The 14,901-nt window shown below is 35.1% G+C and overlaps 1 protein-coding gene across 4 annotated transcripts in view; it reads left to right on the top strand.

Annotated features, from left to right (window-relative positions):
- LOC131431951 (P protein) overlaps positions 1-14,901 on the top strand; it is a 276,436-nt gene that overhangs the window by 32,454 nt on the left and 229,081 nt on the right. For 2 of the 4 annotated variants that reach the window (XM_058597933.1, XM_058597935.1), the window contains exon 3: positions 13,151-13,774. The exons of the other annotated variants lie outside the window; for them this stretch is intronic. In XM_058597933.1, coding sequence (XP_058453916.1) covers positions 13,671-13,774 — 104 coding nt within the window. In that variant the 5' untranslated portion in view covers positions 13,151-13,670. The remainder of the gene's footprint in view (positions 1-13,150; positions 13,775-14,901) is intronic. 4 annotated transcript variants of the gene reach the window in all.

The raw sequence follows: 14,901 nt of genomic DNA, 5'->3' as shown, positions 1-14,901 counted from the left end.
GGTGAAACGAATTATCGATTCAAGCCAATTTGGATTTTGATGCAAATACATGTTTTTGTAATCACGTTTCCATAATCTTATTGCATCTGTCGGCTCAGTTTAAATTAGAATTAATTAAGTAGAAGTTCGTGAAAGCCTTTCGAGTAGAGTAGTGAACACTTGTAGGTGAATGAATTTTTTTACAACAATTTATTTTCTATCATTATGTATTCCTCAACTTCCAGAGCAAATCAATCGGGATAGTTATTATTTTACATGTTGTGATTCTATACTATTACATTCATCACATTCGACTATTTTATACTTGTTCTTGTTAAACACTGACTCCAGCACTTGTCATTGATCACCTGTTTCTGTAGTTGGTCTTTTTCATAATCCCGATCAGAAGAATGAAACAAAACTAGTACAACTTAAGAAAGTTAAAACTGGAAAAGAGTATATATAAAGTTGTTGATAAATCACGTACGTTTAAAAATGTGTAGGCGTAAGTTTCCTAGAAGTGTATATTACTTCTACAAGAAACAAAGTGGAGATTTTTTTTCTTTGCCCATTCAACCTATGTTTCATATTTATCAATTTAATAATTTTTTTGACCATCTTCGGTCAATATAGCTATAGTAAAAATGTACTCGAAGTATTAAAGATTCTGTTACATAGCAGTGGATGTTAGAACTGCTGGGGTTGTTAGAATTTAGAATAATAGGTTAGGCATTTGAAACCCGTTTCATAAAGTTGGAATAATTATTAACAATACATTGCACAGTGGTTTGAAACGACAAAAACGTGAACTTAATTCTCTAGCTGCTAAACCGTTGATCCGATATACATAGTTCCTTCGGAGAACTCATTCACAAAAATATACCTCGTGATTTGATCACAATAAAAAATGTGCAAAGCCTACTACGATAAAATTTCATTTCAACAACTTTTTCCTCTTAAGAAATAGAAAAACAATGTCTTGTACAAAGTTTTAGAACTTCTAACGATAAAAAACTTTACCGAAGAAGCCATAGGTCTAACGCCAACAGTTTCGGATATATGAAGCATTTCCGTTTGAAACCACTTAAAATCAATTTTTTGTACATAACTTTTTTCGCAATTATTTTCAGTGTCCACAATGTTCGAGACAATTACTAAAAACGTAAAATTACACATTTTTGTTGAAGACTGTGCATGGTTTGGCCACTTCCCTAAAAAGTTATTTAACATTTGAACTTTTATATACACTAACTTTAACTACTAATAGGAAGCAGGGTCGCAGACAAAAAGGCGCAAATCAAGTAATATAAAGATACGAAGTGAGTAACGTGGCTTTTTTGAATTGTGTAAATAAGACAACGAAATATAGAGTGCTTTTTTGACAATTTTCTTAGCAAAAACAATTACTAAAACGACTATTTTTGGTTTATTAAAAAGAGATTTGTAGGAAATGTTCAAAAATTGGAATCGGTCGTTAGTGTCCAATCCAATTCATTTCAAGGATGATATCTTACACCATTACCAGTACGACTAAAAACATCGTTTAAATTTAAGTCTTCTGAGATTATTTTTGTGTGTTGAAATGTGTAAGTGTAGCCTGCTTGAAAGGCTGAATCCTTTTTGTAAAATCATGGCATTCTACGAAATACGTTCTTATGAATTAAGCCATACACTGAAAAAAATAATGAAATTCACACGATTTCTAAATAAACAGTACTATGAAATGGACATCAGTTGAATAAAAAATTCGATTCAAAACCATCCTCGATGTAAAACTAAATTGGAATACATTAATTTCAATTATTTATTTTGTTTCGATTATAGAGGTTTTAACCTTAAGGTCATTCGCCTCTTCGGGCCAGAAAAATTTTCTGACCCTATGTGCGGGGATGGGAATCGAACCCAAGTGGGCTGCGTGATAAGGCATCGACTTACCCATCACGCTATACCCGTCCCCTCAATTAATTTCAATGAATATGACCGTTTATTTATATTGACAATTAGTTTTACTTTTAAAGTATATGAGTGGTGGAACGTTACATACAGGCGTACACGGTAAAGTATCAAATCAAATTATGTAAATGTATTATGTGTCTAGACATTTTTTTAAAAGAGAAATGCCTGAACTCGAGTATAAGAACGTGCACAGTCTAAGAATAAAGAATAATAATTAACAAAAACAAATTTGTTTGGTTTTAGGAAATTTGTAACTAATCTGTTGCCTTACTGCAATTCTATTACATTTTCCACTGAAGTCAGTTATATCTCGTGACTTTTTGTTATAACGGTCAATAAGACACCTATCAACATTCACTTTGAAGAAGAATTCCGAAAGACTCGGTACTCGCTGAGACTAAGTCATAATAGTAAGCTATAGTGAAAAGTCTTCTCTTTCGTTTGGTGTAAAAACTAATGCTCTATTTTTCATACCTCGACTGCAATTTCTTGCAAAAGTTTTTACCTAAAGGTAACTTATCAGTCGATATCACAAACAACGCGTGATATGAAGATAAACAATTTTATAATGTTCGTTTTTCCTAAGAAAATGGTCAAAAAAGCACTCTATATTTCGTTGTCTCATTCACACAATTTAAAAAGGCCACGTTACTCACTTCGTATCTTTATATTACTTGATTTAAGCTTTCCAAAAAGTATATGTATGTGCCTTTTTGTCAGCGACCCTGCTTCCTATTAGTAGTTAAAGTTAGTGTATATAAAAGTTTAAATGGTTAATAACTTGTTAGGGAAAAGGCCAAACCGTGCACAGTCTTAAACAAAAATGTGTAATTTTACGTTTTTAGTAATTGTCTCGAACATAGTAGACACTGAAAATAGTTGCGAAAAAAGTTATGTACAAAAAATTGATTTTAAGTGGTTTGAAACGAAAATGCTTCATATATCCGAGACTTTATGCGTTAGACATATAGCTTCTTCGGCAAAGTTTTTTCTCGTTGGAAATGAACTTTTATCGTAGTAGGCTTTGCACACTTTTTATTGTGATCAAATCACGAGGTATATTTTTGTGAATGAGTTCTCCGAAGGAACTATGTATATCCGATCAACGGTTTAGCAGCTAGAGAATTAAGTTCACGTTTTTGTCGATTCAAACCACTATGCATTGGTCGTGTATCTCAAAAGAAGCGTAGCATGATCCAATCTAGGTAGGCATGAAAATCGAAAGTTTTCCGAGCTGCATGTTGACTTTGCTTTCAATCGAAGCAGGCGTGAAAACCAAAATATTCTTGGCAACGTAGTAAAAATTGAATATCAGAGTTGAGCCTTCAATTTAAGCAGTTTAAAGAAGATCCTGTAGGATGGGATTTCTACAATGAACAAATTTCGGCGCCAAATCTTTCGGAGCACTTGTTTCTACATTGCAAAATTGAAACTTTGAAGGACCGAAAGTTTTTCTAGATGGAATTTTATACACCCAAACTTTCGATTACGAATACTTTTTTACGTTGCCTCTTTTTACGAGACTCTTTTTACGAACCAAATCTCAAATAACGTAATCTTTTTTCACGAGCCTACTTCGTGAAAAGAGGTTTTTTCATACAATGAAAAAGATTTCCAGCTCATTTATGTTCCATGGCTACTACTATAATATGAATATTTTTGGAACGGGTTTGATGAATGGATGTCGGAAAACGATGTTTGAAGTGGTTTCAAAATCAAAGATGGCAACTTCCGGATTATTTATAATTCTTGAATGCCATTACAATATGGGTATTTTGGAAACGGGTTTGATGAGTAGATATCGGAAAACTATTTTACTAATTCTGTCCAAACATTGATAAATTAGTTTTTTTATCATTAAAATGACATGCAGAAGAAAAAAAAACAAAAATATTTTGCCACCGAACTTTTTCCACTTTACTGCTAAAATGGCAATCAAAAAAAAATTAAGAAAAATGCTGTAAACTGTCTAACACATTTTGAAAAATTAAAAAATTACCCGAATAAATCAAATTATATAAACAATTTTTTTAAATGATTACATATTAACTTTACACTCAAAATTCATATAAGGTGTAAATTTTAATAGTTTGAAAGAAAAAGTTTAGATTCTACGCATGAAAAGCAAAAATTTTGTCTAAATATAACTTTCAAAGAACTCAGATTTTTAATGAATGATGCTGTTTCTAGAAGTCTATACATACATAAACAGTAAACTTCTAAATGAAATATACAACCACCTGTAATTTGTTGAAACAGCGTTCTTACTATGAGAGTTATTAGAACTTATTCTTCGACACCTTTTTAGTACAAATAACAGTTTCCGAGCTACCCCGATTAGAGGAAAATGGCATTATGAGTGTTGTTTTTGTCCTATGAATACCTTTTTATAATTTTCATTGGCTATTTCTCATTAAGAACTTGAATACTTGAAAATAACTGAAATATGTTTTAGCTGTACCCGATCAGAAGATAATAGTTAAAACATACCTCGTTATGCCCTCGTCTCCGACTAGTAAAAAAGCTTAAAGCGATATTCGTGAGGTTGACTAGAGAGCTAAAATAGCTTAACAGAATACTAAAAATTGTCACCCGCGTGAGCAGAGTAATATCTTATTGAGGTATTTCGCACAGCAGACTTGAAATGAAGAATACAGTGACTAAACCTAAAATTGATAGTTCAAATACATTTTATGTTTAGTCACTGTGAACACAACTGACGGTTTCGAACAGTATATCTCTACCGTTAATGCATACCAAATGAATGACACAATAACACAAAACGACGAGTAACTATTTTACTTTTAAGTCTGTACATTTTATAATCCAAAATTTTCACGAATCTATATATATAAAAATGCAGAGATCATTCTTTGTAATTGCATCACGTAAGAACGAATGGATGGATTTACGTGATACTTTTTTTGTTTGATTAGTTTCTACCCTCGCCGGGTTCGCACATAAAAAAAAATAGGAAAATTTACCGGAAAAGTTGGAAAAACCAATAAAGTTATTTTGTATGGACAATGGAATTTTCCGTTGAAAAAGTCACCTATGCTCAGGGTTGCGAACGGTACTAGAAAATGACACGAAACAGGAGGCAGTCAAACCGCACAAATGACAGCAGTCGCCGATTGTACATCGCCGTGACTATAGCAGATAAAAAATGTCATAGGTCTCATGACATTTTCTCTCGTGAATGTCTCCGTTTGCTCTCATCGATAGCTGTTCTACTCTTTTCAATCTGAGTACGGCTAGCCACAATACACAGTAGCTCCTTCCAAATTCAACAACTTTCGAGAGACAGTCGCCAACAAGACTTAACTTTGAAATTCGTATTATGGCGTAGGGGGACATGCACAAGAAAGTCTTGCTTCCCAATGCTGACGGTTTTTTGCTGTATCCTTACGTGTTTTGTTTCTCTGCACTCCCGTTGGAAGAAAGCGGTTCAGTGAGAAAAGCAAAGTAAATGCTTTGACTTCCAGAATATGTATGGTGAGTTCGTTTTGGCAATTCGGGTGATTTTGTTTTATTTCCAGTTGGTTGAAGGAACTTTTTCGATCAAAAAATTAAACCCCGTTTAGCATGAACCAGAATTGTAGAAGTAATAGGAGCGCAAAATTTATTGTCTCTGCTGTAAGATTTCTTGCCTTTGCGTCATATAAGAAAGGCAAAAGCTGCGCTCCTGATACTTCGTGTATGAAATTTAAGTATATAATTGTAATAGTTTTGCCACAACTAGCTTTGTGATTGATTTTTATTTTCAAAATTTAAAATTGAACCGGTAATTCGCATTCAATTTATCACCACAGATCGGTCACAGCGAACATGACAGTCCCGTTATGAAAATGTCATGACATTTTGAACTCGTGACATTCTCGAAACCCGTGACCGAAAATGAACAAAGCAGCTACTTATCCAGTATGTACGTACACAACCACAGAGCGAACACTGTGGCTTTGACTGCTGTGAGAGAGTGCGACAAAATTAACTGCTCTCAATGTTGCTATCGTGTGTCGTGGCTCTCATGATTGCACCAAGCTCTCATGTTATTGCGTGTTGGCTACTGTTGAATTAGGTTTTTTATCGTGACGACACAAATGAACAAGTATTCATCCTTGACAGTTCAGCGGTACTGTTTACAAACAAGCTTAAACAAAAATCTAAGAGCACATCTAAAACAATCATCTTTACACTTTGCAACTAGTCTTTATTATTTAATAAATATCAAAAACGAAACGTATTCAATCGTGAACAAATGTTTTAAAACTTTATTTAGGTGATACGGACCGTAAATGGTCTGATCCAATTTGTCAATAAACAAACAAAAGAAATTTCTGTTTACAAACAGTACTGCTGAACTGTCAAAATGTGTTCATCCGATTGAGGTTAGCAGTGACGGTAAAAAACCTAATGTAGCAGCTGCGCGTATCATTGGCAGTGACTATCTTATGTTTGGCGACAGTTTAAAAAATGTCAAATTTTCGCACCCTTGCCTATACTTGCTAGATATACGATTGATTTTTGTCGCGCAACGAGTTGCATAAGTGCTTGGCCGTCGAAGGAAAGAATACTAGATCGTCTAATATTTTTTTGGCGCGCAATGAGATGTTTTGTGGAGAATTCTCATGGATACGTGATTAATTGGGTATCAAAATTATTGTTTGGTAAATAAATTAATGACGGAATGCATATGAATGTATGACCGCTGCAGATAGAAGAAAAATTCTGATATCCAGTTGAAGAATTGTATGTAATGAAATCAGATGAATAATATTGATCATTGTGAGCGCGAGTTTAAAAAATCAGAAAATTTTTGAATAAATCAATGAAAAAATTGTGCTGTCGAAGCGCTAAGGCCAAACTAAAAGATCTTCCTTGCATTTTACTTTCGAATATTTTAGATTACACTAAGCACACATAATAAGTGGCAATTAGATCAATGTTCAAGGTGACTACCATAATGGATTGAGACTGTCATTTTCTGTTTCATATTCTGTGAAGAATGTTAAAATTGGTAAGATAAATATCAAATTAAAATTTAAGCGTCGTCTCTCCAAGCAACCAAAAGTTCCACAGTACCTGGATAGTATCGACTTTTTTAGAGCTTTGATGTACGCGTGGTACTTTTTAGCAACTAGAACGTGCAGAAAATGTTCCCAGAAAACTTTCTCGCTGCTTTAAAGCTGTACAAGGAACTTCTGCAAAGTTTGTTCTGTTGCGTCGGGTGAACATTCAAGTTTTAGAAATTTCTTAAAACCGGACTGTTGGGAATGTTTTGTATGCTACTTAAGCCAAATCCTTTTTTACGAACTATTAGTTACTTGGACTAAAATCAAATGGCAAATATATTTTACTCTACCGAATGAACAACTCTAGAAGAGAAGCTCTGCAACATTTTGTTAAGTTTATCAATCCAACATTATGGTTAGTGAGCGTTTTTTTATCGAATACCGGAAGTAAGAGTCACATCTGGAACGGAAAACGTGGCAGCTTATATCCATTCCGTCGAAGCCGTTAGAGAAGGATCTCTGTTCAGTTCATTGACTCAAAGGATGAGATGACAATCTGAGGGGCTGGAGTCCACTAGGAGATTGATAGTACCTATTAGCTCTCTCCGGACAGTACCAGCCTAGATGCCGTGTGGAATCCGGCGGAAAAAAATGAACCAAGAATAGATCCACTGGGTTCCTGCTTCCATGTCAAAAAAGGCGACAATTGCAGGAGTTTCTTTTCCCTTTCAGTTAACAGATATTTTCAATGTTTCACTTCTGATTACTCTATTTTACTAAATTATCTAACGTCCAACTTCGGAGAAAAGTTTTATTTGGAATGTTTTCTTCTTCCATGTTATTGATTGTCTTTCAGGATTATAAATTGAATGATAAAAATCAACTATTGCGCAAATCCGTTGATATTACAACGTTAATAACAGAGATAACATATATCGGTATATTGAATACATAATAAAAAATACCTTATATTAATATTTCAAACAATAAATTAATATTTTTCTCGGTAGCCGGCTGCCCAGATCAACCAATATAACCAATTAATAATTTTAATAAATCATTAAAAAAACACCGGAAATAACAAAGAATCCAGCTGCGCGTGAAATTTGTTGACCTTTAATTCTTGATTTAAAATAATTTTATAAAAACTGTTTAGAATATGTCAATGCAATGAATCAACTATTTTGCCTAAATCCTATGCATTCGTTTATTTTGTATCACGTAATTTCATTTACAAAACCCATCTTAATCCACCTAGTGGTGTGATAATGCCTTTCTCTTCTTTCATAACAGTCTCATGAAAATATGTTTCATACATTTATTAAATAATTTTAGACGCCAATTGATTCAGATTGATTCGAGTAGTTCACAAAAGCATGCTTCAGTGTTTATGTCACACAGTCAGCATCATTTTTCCAAACTAGTGCTTGACATTTGCGTTGCCTATTTGTATGAGAACAGTGATGCTAATCTAAAAAAAGCCTTCTTAGTCCACTTAGTGATGTTTTCATATATCTTGAAAAATCACCATAGGGGGGAGTACATGAAATTTTCGAAATCGAAAAAAAATTTTTGATGCCAAAAGGCTTAGAATTGCATGAAACGTCGAGATTTAGTGTCATCTCGAAAAAAAATTTTTTTGAAAAAATCGACTTTTTGGGACTTAGAAAAAATATGAAAATTTTTATAAGTCCCAGAAAGTTGATTTTTTCAAAAAAATTTTTTTTTGAGATGGCACTAAATTTCGATGTTTTATGCAGTTTTAAGAGTTTTGGCATCAAAAAAAATTTTCGATTTTGGAAATTTCATGTACTCCCCCCTATGGTGCTTTTTCAAGATCGAAAATTGCAAAACCTTTACCACCGGGCAGCACCCCTTAAGCATGTCCGATTTAGGTCAAATTTTGCATGAAGGCTTTTTTCGAGGTGCTTAAACTTTTGAGCACTAGAACTTTACGAAAATAGAGTTGATCCCAAAATTTTGGCACCCTTATATATACCAGAGCGGTTAAAATCAACGTGTTTTGTCGGTTACGTCACTTATACCATCATATATCTGGAACCAAAAGTCACAACCATTTGATCTTCGAACTTGATCAACGGCCCGACAGTAGCTTTCAAACGAGCCCAAGTTTGTTAAAATCGGTTCAGCCATCTCTGAGAAAATTGAGCGCGTTCAAATACAACGCTTTTTGTCGGTTACGTCACTTATACAATCATATCTCCGGAACCAAAAGTCACAGCCATTTGATCTTCGAACTTGATCAATGGCCCGATAGTAGCTTTCAAACGAGTCCAAGTTTGTTCAAATCGGTTCAGCCATCTCTGAGAAAATTGAGCGCGTTCAAATACAACGCTTTTTGTCGGTTACGTCACTTATACAATCATATCTCCGGAACCAAAAGTCACAGCCATTTGATCTTCGAACTTGATCAATGGCCCGATAGTAGCTTTCAAACGAGTCCAAGTTTGTTCAAATCGGTTCAGCCATCTCTGAGAAAATTGAGCGCGTTCAAATACAACGCTTTTTGTCGGTTACGTCACTTATACAATCATATCTCCGGAACCAAAAGTCACAGCCATTTTATCTTCGAACTTGATCAATGCCCCGATAGTAGCTTTCAAACGAGCCCAAGTTTGTTAAAATCGGTTGAGCCATCTCTGAGAAAATTGAGCGCGTTCAAATATCTTCGAAAAGTGCACATACATACACACACATACACACACACACACACACACACACACACACACACAGACATTTTCCGATCTCGTCGAGCTGAGTCGAATTGTATATAACACTATGGGTCTCCGAGGCTCCGTTCGAAAGTCGGTTTTTCCAGCAATTCTAATACCTTTCTATAGAGAAAGGCAAAAATAGGGAAGTTTTTATTCTTTACGCGATAGTATTGAAAGTTTTTTTTCAGTTTCCTCGAATAAGAGCTGTGAATCAAGACTTCCCGGGACTTCAATATAGGATATTGTTGAAACGTTCACTCGGAAAGTCAGTGAGTTTAGTGGTGCATCCGAGCATCTTGAAACCGGGACATATGTAATTTTAAGTCCTTAGTAATGTTCTCGAACATAGTAGACATTGAGAAAAATTGCGAAAAAAGTTATGTACAAAAATTGATTTGAAGCGGTTTCAAACGAAAATGCTTCATATACCCGAGACTTTTTGTGTTAGACCTATAGATTCTTCGGCAAAGTTTTTTCTCATTAGAAGTTCTAAAACTTTGTAGAAGACATCGTTTTTCCATCTGTTAAGGGAAAAATGTTGTTGAAATGAACTTTTATCATAGTAGGCTTTGGATATTTTTTGTTGTAGTTAAATCACAGGGTATATTTTTGTGAATGAGTTCTCCAAAGGAACTATGTATATCGGAATAGAGAACTAAGTTCACGTTTTTATCGATTCAAACCACTGTGCACCCATGTTCTTCATACTGAAGATGATTGTCCAGATTATTTCAAATCGGAACAATATAAATTTTCAGCTGGTAATTTCTGGAATTGTCAGCATCAGTCCAAAATATTAAATCGCTGCTGGGTTTGAAAATGAATTTGAAGACAGATAAACGAATAGTAGCAATGTCCATGTGGAGCCATCTGGAATTAATTAGTTTTTTTTTCTATAAAATATAAATTGATGACGAGAAAATATGTTGGGGTTCTTTGAATTTTTTTTAAATTTGTAAATAGCATTTTTGGCTCTTTCGACTCCGGACTTTCGGTTTTCGACTACTGACAAGACAAGACCAAGACACGTGATTTTTACACCGCCTACCTGGATTTGACTAACAGCTCACCAGGTTGAAATAAATATACCAGGACAAATATTTACGGTTAATTCTCTTAAAGTCTGAGGACACAGGGCCACGTGTTGAGTTTTAAATCGACCACGTGGCTCGCTCAATTCCCTTTGCGCATCGTATTTCACTTGTACTATCTCGTATATGAGCAAACTGTACCGGGTTGCCAGCATACATTTTATTACTTTGATGAGAAGTTTTATCACATTAATCTATCGTATGGGTTGTACATTACATGATTCCAATGAACAATGCAAAAAATATTCAGCTTTCACAAAGATTGAATGTCTGTGTGTTTGGCAGCCTTGTCGACCCAATTTTATTTCTCTCTCCTTTTTCAGAATGCTATCAGGAAACCAAAGCGAAAAAAATGGCGGATGCATTGAAACTGACTTTGTTTCACAGAAAAATACAAGACTTTATTTTTATCGCGATAACATTTATGTTTTTATGTACTAATCGCATCTAAACTAAATTATCTAGACTTTGTCACGGTAGATTTATGATACAAGCCTTCAAAGCCGAGATATTCGATGAACAAGTAGAGGTTGAGCAGTCATGTTGTATTTTTTTCTGACTGAAGAACTGCTGAAAATTGGAACGCTCGGAAATGCATACCTCTACTTGTTCATCGAATATCTCGGCTTTGAAAGTTTGTATCATAAATCTACCGTCTAGATAATTAAGTTTAGATGCGATTAGTACATAAAAACATATATGTTATATCGATAAAAATAAAGTCTTGTATTTTTCTGTGAAACAAAGTCAGTTTCAATGCATCCGCCATTTTTTTTGCTTTGGTTTCCTGCTAGCATACTGAAAAAGGAGAGAGAAATAAAATTGGCTCGACAAGGCTGCCAAACACACAGACATTCTATCTTTGTTAAAGTTGAATATTTTTTCATTGTTCATTGGAATCCATGTAATGTCCAACCCATACGATAGATTAATGTGATAAAACTTCTCATCAAAATAATATAATGTATGCTGGCAACTGGTCGATTTAAAACTCAACACGCGACCCTTTGTCCTCAGACCTTAAGGAGCCGAGGGGGTTGAGGGGGTAGGGTCAAACGGTTGAAAAAAACACTATTTTTGCGAATTTTTCTTAGAGCTATCGTTCAACAAAATAAATTCAATCATGATTTGCTGTGTTTCTGTATCTCAGTGCAGACTAATCAGACGACAACAAATCAAAGCAGCATAGTTATTGTAGATGTTTTTCTAGACCCCAACGTTTTTGTTTTAAATTTTTTGGCATTTGTAGCGGAAAAATCTCCCCCAAAGTAACCGAAAACGGAAAAGGAGAACGTTAGGGTCTGGTATTTGATATGTAGAAAGTGTGTGCCAAATTTGAAAAAAAAAATAGTGAAGCAGTTATCGAATGACGGTGGGCACGAGCTTTCAAAAACTGCTTTCGAGAAAAACGCGTTTAAAGTTTACTGTCTATATCAGGGATGGCTACTATGGGGAGGGGGCAAAGCACTTTTTGCCCCTCCAAAAGATTCATTGAAGTGGCCATGCCCTCCCAATATTTTGGCAACTGGAATAAATATTTGAAAATTTAATAAAAATATCTTATGATGTAACACTTTTTTCTGTTATCCCCGTAATTCGTCTACGTAATCGTACATATTTCTTGACTAAATTACTAAAGTTGGGTTATTACAGGAATAGTAAGAAAAATGATTGTGATCATGTCACAGCATTCGGAAGATAAACTAAACATGCTTACTTGGTTGAATTTTATCTGCTCTAACCTCTACGTTCTCTAAATAGAAATGTTTCCTATATGGCTATGTAATGATCTGTAGTAATATTTTTTTGTTAAAATGTTTTGCAATAAGGAAATTTGAAGAAAACGTAAATAATTTTTCAAATGTGTTAGAACCTACACCCTAACCGCCCCGTAATGAAAACAGTTGAGTTTTAAACAAAGTAGGCATCCCGTCTTAGAAACCAGTGACGGTACACGATGAGCAAGACGACCGCTTTTCGCACCGCCTACTTGCGTTTTATTCACAGTCCACAAGGTTTTAATCAATGTGTGAGTAAGAATATTTATGTATGATTAGAATGTAGAAGATTTAGGATTTAGAACAACCGGTTTTCGGTCTACGTGATTTATGAACGACATTTTTCACAGTTTTTACATTGTGTTTTTTTTTCAATTTCTAGCAACATATAAAGCTTTATTACAAATTAAAAATTATTATCAAATAATATTGAAGATTCGAGCTCATTTTTTCATTATCCTAGTAATTATTTCATTTGATTTGCTCACGTTTCGTTCTTCTGATCGGGATATTCATCGGCACACTACAAACGCACCCAAAACTAACTACTGCGAAGAACACAGCCAATATTGACCGAATATCATTTTTCTTTCCCGCAGCCCGCACTTTCTCTGTGCTGTAGTTGGTCAAACAACCCACCAAAACCCAGTGGCACCCAATTGGAACAAAAATCAACCGCTCATCTCGTCACTGAGAAATGCGAACCAAATTCACAATCACCTCGCTTAGCAAAACAAGTGCTAGTATTTTTGTATTGATCTGAAAAAGCGCACAGTAATTGGTAAATCTAAACGTCAAACGGTTTTTTGATCCTTCCGCGATCCGCAGAAAGTTAAAAAATATTCATGGAAAATCAGCATCAATTCGTGGCCTCGTGCATATATTCTAAATTTGTGTAAAAGAAAAATTGATCAATAATTCGAATCACAGTAAAAATTCGGTCTTGCTCTGGTTTTCGGATCGTGAAACCCTGGTTTACCTCAAAACAGGAAGAATCAAACCCCCAAAAGCAATCATCTTGCGGACTGAATCATTAGTAGAAGTAGCCGTAGTTCTAATTGTAGAGGTAATTGAACAAACAGCACATACCATATAGCAAATACGATATCAAACAAAAAAATGCCGAAAAATTTACGGCCCCCGACGTCGTCCAGCAACGCCTACGGACGGATTGGTCTTGTTCCGGAATCGGACGATTCGCTGCACAGCCAGGACGTCGACTCGTGAGTGATGTTTTTACGTCTATTTTTTTCTGTGTATGTGTGAATTAATGGTGTTTCGTATTTTTGTTTTTTCGATGTCTAACTGGAATTGGTGTATTTTCCTATCCCAAAATATGCTATATACTTTTTCAATCGATGTTTTATTCTGTACGAAATCCTTCTACTTTAGCTTGTGTGATTCGAACCAAATAACCAGAAAGGATTCACAGTTTATTCGACCTTTTCATATTTACTCGCAAAAACATAATTTCCTTCGGCTGATTCCAAACCAACCTCCAGTGATGGTTAATCAAGCTGAACTCAATTGCAACCAATGCCACCAAGCGTACAGTATCTGCGGTTTCGCTACAATCAGGATGTATGGGAAATTGATTTACTTCGAAGCCGAATTGCTGTGGGGTGCTGCATGTCCCTACAGAGGAACTTTGGAACGGGAACATACATCAATCCTCCACGGAAAAACCGTCGCCCGAATCTTGTCTGTTGTTGATTTAATTTCATAAATGGATTTCGGTTGACGATTATTTTACGCTTGAGTGTATGTATGTGTGCGTGTGTGTGTGTTGGTGTTCCAGTTCGTTACTATTAATCAAAAGCAGTAACAAACAAACGATGACTACCTGTAGCCGAAAAGCGTTTCAGCAAGAGCGAACAAGCGAACTGTCTTCGAAGGAATGGAACGATGCTTAGGGAACTGGTTTCTTTCCGTTGGATGACTCTGTAACCGTGTTTCATATTTCAAATGAACAAAAAAAGTTTCATTTTGTTTTTGCACAGCCTAAACAAGCTCAGATTGCTAGATTGCAAGAACAGATATCTTTTTCCACGCAATGAGTTTTCTCCGAAATACAAGTAGCGGCTCTCCTTGGACTGTCGCAGTAGGCGTCGTCTTTATCGGGGCGTCAAATTATTTTTTCGCAAAAACAGATAGATCGTGACGTTTTCATCGTTGGAAAACTGGACTAAATGAATTTAATCTTCGTTTCAATATTTGACAGATACTGCTTTTTTTAGGGATGGAACACAGAGCTCTTTTGTCATGCTAAGGATACTGAGCTAATTCGTGCGAATTTTGATGAACAAGCCAATGACGTCGGTTCAAAGAAAGGCTTTGTAATACACTATTG

This window comes from Malaya genurostris, chromosome 2, assembly GCF_030247185.1.
Source record: "Malaya genurostris strain Urasoe2022 chromosome 2, Malgen_1.1, whole genome shotgun sequence".
Classification (NCBI taxonomy): Eukaryota; Metazoa; Arthropoda; class Insecta; order Diptera; family Culicidae; genus Malaya; species Malaya genurostris.
The sequence above is the reverse complement of the archived record's forward strand: the minus strand, read 5'-3'. Positions and strand labels throughout refer to the sequence as shown.